Genomic DNA, 8,877 nt, shown 5'->3' with positions numbered 1-8,877 from the left:
AGATTGTATGGTTAAGAGGGGTTGTAGGGAGGAGACAAGATTGTATGGTTAAGAGGGGTTGTAGGGAGGAGACAAGATTGTATGGTTAAGAGGGGTTGTAGGGAGGAGACAAGATTGTATGGTTAAGAGGGGCTGTAGGGAGGAGACAAGATTGTATGGTTAAGAGGGGCTTTGTAGGGTGGATAGTATATCACATCGCTGAATATATATAAAAAACACTTAACAGAATGGAGAAATGTAATCGCGAAAAATCAGCAGTTTAATTTTCTAAAGTCTACCTTTATAACGTATTTCACACAGAGGCGATTGTACATAGTCACTGGGACTGACTTTGACCTGACATTCCTAATGGAACAATATGTTCAGGTTAATTAGCTAGACGTTCGTGGTTAAACCAATATGTATTTACTGATCCACAAACCAGCTAGTATCTCATATCGCTTCAGTAATTAGCGCTACTGATATATAACAAGATGTACGTGTAAATCATGCGAGACTAAGTTATCTTTTGTCAAAACTATCACAGTGTAACATATAAAAAAGTATATAAACCAGAGTTGCATATCCCACTTGTTACTAGGTGGTTCATTGTCATCATCATCATCAAACTTTATTTCCTCCACAAAGGAGATATTTGTGTACAAGTAAAACAAGCAAAAATTACAAAAAGGACAGAAAATGCCGCGGTAGGGCGCAGCTAAAGAACTGTGTCCTCGCGAACGCGAGTAAAAGTCTTAGTCATGGTTTCTTAAATCATTCCATTCTCAAAGCATAGTAAATGTAAATATAGTATATAAACCATAGACGTATAACCCACTTGTTGCTAGGTGGTCCATTGTCAACATTCTCATAGCATAGTAAATGTAAATATATTATATAAACCATAGACGTATAACCCACTTGTTACTAGGTGGTCCATTGTCAACATTCTCATAGCATAGTAAATGTAAATATATTATATAAACCATAGACGTATAACCCACTTGTTACTAGGTGGTCCATTGTCAACATTCTCATAGCATAGTAAATGTAAATATATTATATAAACCATAGACGTATAACCCACTTGTTACTAGGTGGTCCATTGTCAACATTCTCATAGCATAGTAAATGTAAATATATTATATAAACCATAGACGTATAACCCACTTGTTACTAGGTGGTCCATTGTCAACATTCTCATAGCATAGTAAATGTAAATATATTATATAAAACATAGACGTATAACCCACTTGTTACTAGGTGGTCCATTGTCAACATTCTCATAGCATAGTAAATGTAAATATATTATATAAACCATAGACGTATAACCCACTTGTTACTAGGTGGTCCATTGTCAACATTCTCAAAGCATAGTAAATGTAAATATAGTATATAAACCATAGACGTATAACCCACTTGTTGCTAGGTGGTCCATTGTCAACATTCTCAAAGCATAGTAAATGTAAATATAGTATATAAACCATAGACGTATAACCCACTTGTTGCTAGGTGGTCCATTGTCAACATTCTCAAAGCATAGTAAATGTAAATATAGTATATAAACCATAGACGTATAACCCACTTGTTGCTAGGTGGTCCATTGTCAACATTCTCAAAGCATAGTAAATGTAAATATAGTATATAAACCATAGACGTATAACCCACTTGTTGCTAGGTGGTCCATTGTCAACATTCTCAAAGCATAGTAAATGTAAATATAGTATATAAACCATAGACGTATAACCCACTTGTTGCTAGGTGGTCCATTGTCAACATTCTCAAAGCATAGTAAATGTAAATATAGTATATAAACCATAGACGTATAACCCACTTGTTGCTAGGTGGTCCATTGTCAACATTCTCAAAGCATAGTAAATGTAAATATAGTATATAAACCATAGACGTATAACCCACTTGTTGCTAGGTGGTCCATTGTCAACATTCTCAAAGCATAGTAAATGTAAATATAGTATATAAACCATAGACGTATAACCCACTTGTTGCTAGGTGGTCCATTGTCAACATTCTCAAAGCATAGTAAATGTAAATATAGTATATAAACCATAGACGTATAACCCACTTGTTGCTAGGTGGTCCATTGTCAACATTCTCAAAGCATAGTAAATGTAAATATAGTATATAAACCATAGACGTATAACCCACTTGTTGCTAGGTGGTCCATTGTCAACATTCTCAAAGCATAGTAAATGTAAATATAGTATATAAACCATAGACGTATAACCCACTTGTTGCTAGGTGGTCCATTGTCAACATTCTCAAAGCATAGTAAATGTAAATATAGTATATAAACCATAGACGTATAACCCACTTGTTGCTAGGTGGTCCATTGTCAACATTCTCAAAGCATAGTAAATGTAAATATAGTATATAAACCATAGACGTATAACCCACTTGTTGCTAGGTGGTCCATTGTCAACATTCTCAAAGCATAGTAAATGTAAATATAGTATATAAACCATAGACGTATAACCCACTTGTTGCTAGGTGGTCCATTGTCAACATTCTCAAAGCATAGTAAATGTAAATATAGTATATAAACCATAGACGTATAACCCACTTGTTGCTAGGTGGTCCATTGTCAACATTCTCAAAGCATAGTAAATGTAAATATAGTATATAAACCATAGACGTATAACCCACTTGTTGCTAGGTGGTCCATTGTCAACATTCTCAAAGCATAGTAAATGTAAATATAGTATATAAACCATAGACGTATAACCCACTTGTTGCTAGGTGGTCCATTGTCAACATTCTCAAAGCATAGTAAATGTAAATATAGTATATAAACCATAGACGTATAACCCACTTGTTGCTAGGTGGTCCATTGTCAACATTCTCAAAGCATAGTAAATGTAAATATAGTATATACATATAGGATGTCATTAAACATTCGAGACTAGGTGGTATGTAATGATTGCAAATAACTTTATCTGATTTCACGGGGATTTGTTCTTAGGACAAGTGTAACATACACAGTTTTCCGTTCTTTACAATCTAAAGACCAACCCAAATATCGCCACACGAAGTCGATCAACCACTAAGAAGTGAGAACAAAAACCAAATTAGCAAAATCTATTTAAAAGTCGTTTGCTATTCCCTTTAAAGATTTTCCTCACTGACAATCCATAGTATATATAAAAAGTATATAGAGACGTGGAAACTACTGAAGAATAAAGTTTAGCTTTTGACATAACAACAGCCGACAAATGATTGACTTCATGTATCTCGTTTACACATAAACTTGTACCAAAAGCATTATTTAGTGCCTAGTGGTGTAGATAAAACAGACCCAATTATTAAAACATGTGTTAATTGATATATACTGATTGCAAATTACTTTATCAGATTTCACGGGGATTTGTTCTTAGGATTAATGTAGCATACAAATTTTTTTGTTCTTTAAAATCTAAAGACCATAAATATAGAATATTATTGATAATGAAAAATGTTTGATATGTAAAGTTAATGATGATTATATGCATTATTTTATTGAATGTTAATGCGTAGAATCATTGTTGAATTTAATAAATGAGCTTCTACGAAAACATAATTACAATGTTGAGTTAAGAAATATGTTTTACATTGAGATTGTTGACACGAAGTACAAAGAATTTAACATTCTTATGTCTCTGATAGGTTATACAATATATAAACATTACCACATCTCAAATAGAAGGATTGACATTTGCTCGATTGTATATTTATATAAAATATACCTTGAGAGAAAGCTACTACTACAGAGATATAGAGATATTAAATCATTAAAAGATATGGCAAAGTCTTTGAACGAGTAATGGTATTAAACGAGTAAAAAACAGTGAAAAGAATAAAAAAGGTGCAATGATGATAATACTGAATAGAAGGCTCAGGGCGCTTAGCACCTTAAGTTACGATTTTTTGGTAAAGATGTGTAAATTGAAATAGTATGTACAGGATTTGCATGTAACCATGTAAATGTGTATGCAAGGGATGAGCATGTGCTAGAATGTGTATGTGGGTGTGTGTTGGTGTGTGTGCGTGTGTGTGTGTGTTTGTGTGTTAGTGTGTTAGGAGTAGGGAATACGCGTTTTTTTGTGTTTGTGTTAGTAATTACAGACGATATTGAATTATGATCATTCAGTTACGCGCGAGTTTGTAATGTACGTAATGTTAGTGAACGTGCACAGGTGAAGAGGTAGTGCGAGAGACTGTCTTTGTGTTTGTAAATGGGACTGATGAAATGTGAAATGTGTTTAGTAACAAAATATAAGGGATGTGAATACATTAACATTGTGACAATATATGTGACTATATATTTACTTAATATTATCATATATTGTGATATATGAAATCTGGAGAAAGGGGAAAAAGAGCCTAGATCTGAGCACAAAAACAAACAAAAACTCTAAAGACCAACTCAATTTATCGCCACATGAAGTCGATCAACCACTAAGAAGTGAGAACAAAAATAGAAATAGCAAAATCCATTTAAAAGTCGTTTGTTATTCCCTTTAAAAATGTTCTTCACTGGCAATCAATAAAAATGGAACTATCATGCTAGTGACTGGTGGCATAAAGTAATTAAGATGGTGAAATGGAGATTCGTGTGAGACATTTTATAGAATAATGGGTTTTCCGTTGTGATCTCCTCTTTTACATTGACTTAATGTTCCTATTGAAAACGATTGTTTCTTCCTCTCTTGTATACACGTCCATTTCCATACTTATCTGTGACGTTTTACTATTCTCTTTTCATGATACAGGAGGAAATGAGATATGATTTAGTGTGCTGATGATGCGGTAGTGGACCTAGTGAGTCAGCAATATAAAGTAGCTACATGTCAAAAGCCGTGAAAATAAAATGAATGGAGAACGGATTTTAAAGACAATCAAACAGAAATCTACTCTCCAAGTTTCGAAGTTTGGACATGGGTGTTCTCCTACGATAGGAATGACATTTTTGGATGTTATTACTGTTTATCAGCTGTGATATTAAACGTACCTTCCAAACATATACATGTATGTGTGTGGATTGAAGACTTAATATCGGGGAATCTATCGTAACAATACACTAGTGCAAACAAATCAGGACAATATCGGAAGTCCCTAAACTTAGGTATTCTAAACGGAAACCTATATAAAAGTTTTAGAGATAAATCATAAATTAAGGAAAATTAATTTGATAATAGTAATAATAATTCGAGGTTCTTATATACCGCTTTATCACAACGTAGTTCGTCTCAAAGCGGTTCACAAAATATTATCCGTGGTTATAGGGCCTTTGCAACCACCCAATATCGTTCTCAACTCCCTGGGGAGCATACATCCGGTGCTGCTATTTCGGCGCTAACAGCTATCATTCAACAATTCTATCGCCACCCAACCACGTACTCATTTACAGCTGAGTAGACTGGAACACGTGGAGCAAAGTATCTTACTCAAAAATACAACACCGTGCCGTGACTCGAACCCGCAACCCTTTCGTCACGAGCCCGGCGTCCTACCACTAGACTACCTTACCAATTTAACTTTGGTAATGCTTATCTACGGAACTTTTAGTTAAAGAATTTCTTAAATTCAAGTAACTTTAGAGAAACCGGGGCGACAAGTCTAACACAACCGAACATAGTCCATAGTCTAGGACTTAAATCAATCGCAATTTATCACAGATAATAATATTCAAGTCAGTGGGTTAGCTTCTAATATTTTAGGTAAATTATCGAAAGGCTCGTAGATTATAAAGAATATAAATATCTTCCTTTTTGAAAAAGCGTTTACCAATTGACAACTGCACTTGCATATTTTCAGTTTGTTTGAAATGTTAAACAGTTGTGATTGATGGGTAAATCCATTCCCTCTCATTTTGTCAATAACAATAGAACAGTCATGTGCATTGTTACATTTGTCAATATTTAAAAGAAAACAATTATTATGGTATGTATTGATCGACATTAACTCATTCAGACAGTGCTTATATAGTTAAATGGCATGGAGAAATCAAACATTATTTTTCTTTTCTAATTTTTCCATTGCAAGCACTTTTAAATGTTGAAGATATCATTTTCTACACAAAGTGAAATATTATTCATTTAAAAGAGGTTAAAAATTAAATCAAAACATAATCATAGTAATTTGAGGAAAACATTACCAGTGTCAGCATGAATGACCAATGTAGGCATGGAACAGCTGAAAAGAACCGGTTTGTCGGTCTTTCCTTAACTGGTGTATACTATCTCTATTATTAGTTATGTACTTTTACAATTTACCACTATGCGTGGTTCAATTACCACATTTTTTTTTATTTTGAAAACAAATAGGAATTGAGAAATTATTTTGCGAGCTTTCAAAAACGTTTGCTTCCTTCATCAAGCAATGAGTGTGAATGACTGGTGTCTCGACTCTAAACTGAAAACAACTCACTAAGCCACAGTGGGCCAAAAGAGGTCAAAACCGGGGGTGGATTACCATAACAGGGGGTGGATTACCAAAACAGGGAGTGGATTACCATAACAGGGGGTGGATTACCATAACAGGGAGTGAATTACCATAACAGGGGGTGGATTACCATAACAGGGGGTGGATTACCAAAACAGGGGGTGGATTACCATAACAGGGATGGATTACCATAACAGGGGGTGGATTACAATTACAGGGGGTGGATTACCATAACAGGGGGTGGATTACCATAACAGGGGGTGGATTACAATAACAGGGGGTGGATTACCATAACAGGGGGGGGATTACAATTACAGGGGGTGGATTACGATAACAGGGGGTGGATTACCAGAACAGGGGGTGGATTACCAAAACAGGGAGTGGATTACCATAACAGGGGGTGGATCACCATAACAGGGATGGATTACCATAACAGGGGGGGGATTACAATTACAGGGGGTGGATTACCATAGCAGGGGGTGGATTACCATAACAGGGAGGGATTACCATAACAGGGGGTGGATTACCATAACAGGGGGTGGATTATCATAACAGGGGGTGGATTACCATAACAGGGGGTGGATTACTAAACTCAATGCAACAGCTGCAACCTTACATACATCGGGGAAACTGTCCGGAAAGTTAGGACACCAGACTGACTGCATTATTAGAGTGCAATTGGGCGAAATGTCTCTATGCTTTTTGACAACTGACTTTACTTGATTCTGCCCACAGTTGCTTAGTGGGCTATTTTCAGCGGCTAAGAGTCGAGACACCGGCCATTTAACTCTTTGCCTGACAAAGGAAACAGGCGTTTTCGAAAGCTCACAAAATAACTTTTCAATTCTTGTTTGCGTTCAAAAATAACTTTATTATTCATACCAAACTGATGAATCGTATTCCCAATAAACACATGTTCACTGTATAATGTAATATATACTTACGCAGAGACATAGGACGGCACTGAAATGACCTATAAACCGTGTCTTAGGCGCAGCCGTATCCAGATCCCACTGTCGCACGATTTTATCGTCCCCTCCCGTATAGAGATGGCGTTTGTCCACGTCTACCTTGACACAGAGAATCGGGCCTGTATGACCGCTAAACGTCAGAGCTGTTTCCCCAGATGTACAGTTCCATGTCCGCACTGTCCCATCTCCTGAACCGGTGAGCAACAGTTCTCTCTGTGGCATTACAATCATTGAGGAGATCAGTTTTGTATGCCCCTCAAGCGAAAATAAACATTCTCCAGTTGAAAAGTTATATATCCTTGCCGTTTTATCGAAAGAGGTGGAAAACAAAAAGTTTTCGTAAATATCCAGGTTGCTTATCATGCCATGATGACCCTCAAATGTGCCCAATAGTTCCCCATTATTGAAGTTCCATTTCCTGATCGATTTGTCACCACTCCCGGTCACCACGAATTCCTCAAGTGCTATAATACACGTGATATAGCTCTCATGACCCTTCAGGACGTCGACGCACTTTCTCGTGGTAAGTTCCCATATACGGACGGTACCATCCTCTCCCCCGGATACCAGGAAGTCTTTGTTGGGACTAAAACTCAGACAGTTTATACGTTGATGATGCTTTTCGTCATAGGTGAACACTGGGTATGGTACCAGTAGCCGGCTTGTAGCTGGAGTCTCGCTATTTTGTTTCACTGCTTTAGAATTATCAGAACCCATTTTATGCAACACAAGCCAAATATTCCCTTATGCAAGTAATAGCACAGATTCGATTTGTTTGATTTGTGACGTTCTAACCTATCATTTTTAAGAGTAGTCCTATCAACCTATTGATGTATCACTTCACGATGCTTCCGGTCAGTAAATCCCTTCTCGTGCAATGGTGATGTTTACCCTGATAAGATTTTTCCAGTCACGGTCCATTATCTAGTAAAAACAGGAACAGAATAACGTTGTAGACCTTGCCCCCGGAGCTATGATTCAAAGTCAGAGGTAGTGTTTACAGACGGTAAATGCAACAGTATTTAGATCCTCTTTCAAGCTTCCTTATTATCCCTTTATTGGTAATCATGCATATTTGCTTATTTTCATAGTCACTCAAATTGTTATTAAAACAATGACACGTTTAGTATTGTCTTTTAACTATTCAAAGCTTCATATGACAAAAACGAACCTATCTTTGCTTTGCCGATGTTCTGACAATTCTCATAGCATAATGGTTTTCTAAACAAGCGCGGCACTATAACAACAAAGTTGCCTAGCAAAACATTGATCGCATGTACTGTATAATAATGCACAATTTCCTATGACTACCTTTTAAGTCCTGTCAGATAGTACAGGATCGAATTACCAACTGGTTGAAACCGGAGCAGTATTTGCCATTTACTCAATGTAAATCCATGTCGTCCCGAATAGGCTTTGTTTCGTTATACGTGACGTTCAATTCATATTTGTTGATGAAAAGATCAGTTTGTAGTTAATATCGTTTTTC

General features: G+C 36.2%; 1 protein-coding gene across 1 annotated transcript in view; it reads right to left on the bottom strand.

The window, feature by feature from the left end:
• Window positions 1-8,415, bottom strand: part of LOC110458771 (WD repeat-containing protein 86-like) — a 21,948-nt gene extending 13,533 nt beyond the window's left edge. Inside the window, exon 1 of the mRNA XM_021510673.1 lies at window positions 7,362-8,415. Coding sequence (XP_021366348.1) covers window positions 7,362-8,105 — 744 coding nt within the window. The 5' untranslated portion in view covers window positions 8,106-8,415. The remainder of the gene's footprint in view (window positions 1-7,361) is intronic.
• Window positions 8,416-8,877: the final 462 nt, after the last annotated feature.

Source organism: Mizuhopecten yessoensis, unplaced genomic scaffold (genome assembly GCF_002113885.1).
Source record: "Mizuhopecten yessoensis strain PY_sf001 unplaced genomic scaffold, ASM211388v2 scaffold9761, whole genome shotgun sequence".
Classification (NCBI taxonomy): domain Eukaryota; kingdom Metazoa; phylum Mollusca; class Bivalvia; order Pectinida; family Pectinidae; genus Mizuhopecten; species Mizuhopecten yessoensis.
The sequence above is the reverse complement of the archived record's forward strand: the minus strand, read 5'-3'. Positions and strand labels throughout refer to the sequence as shown.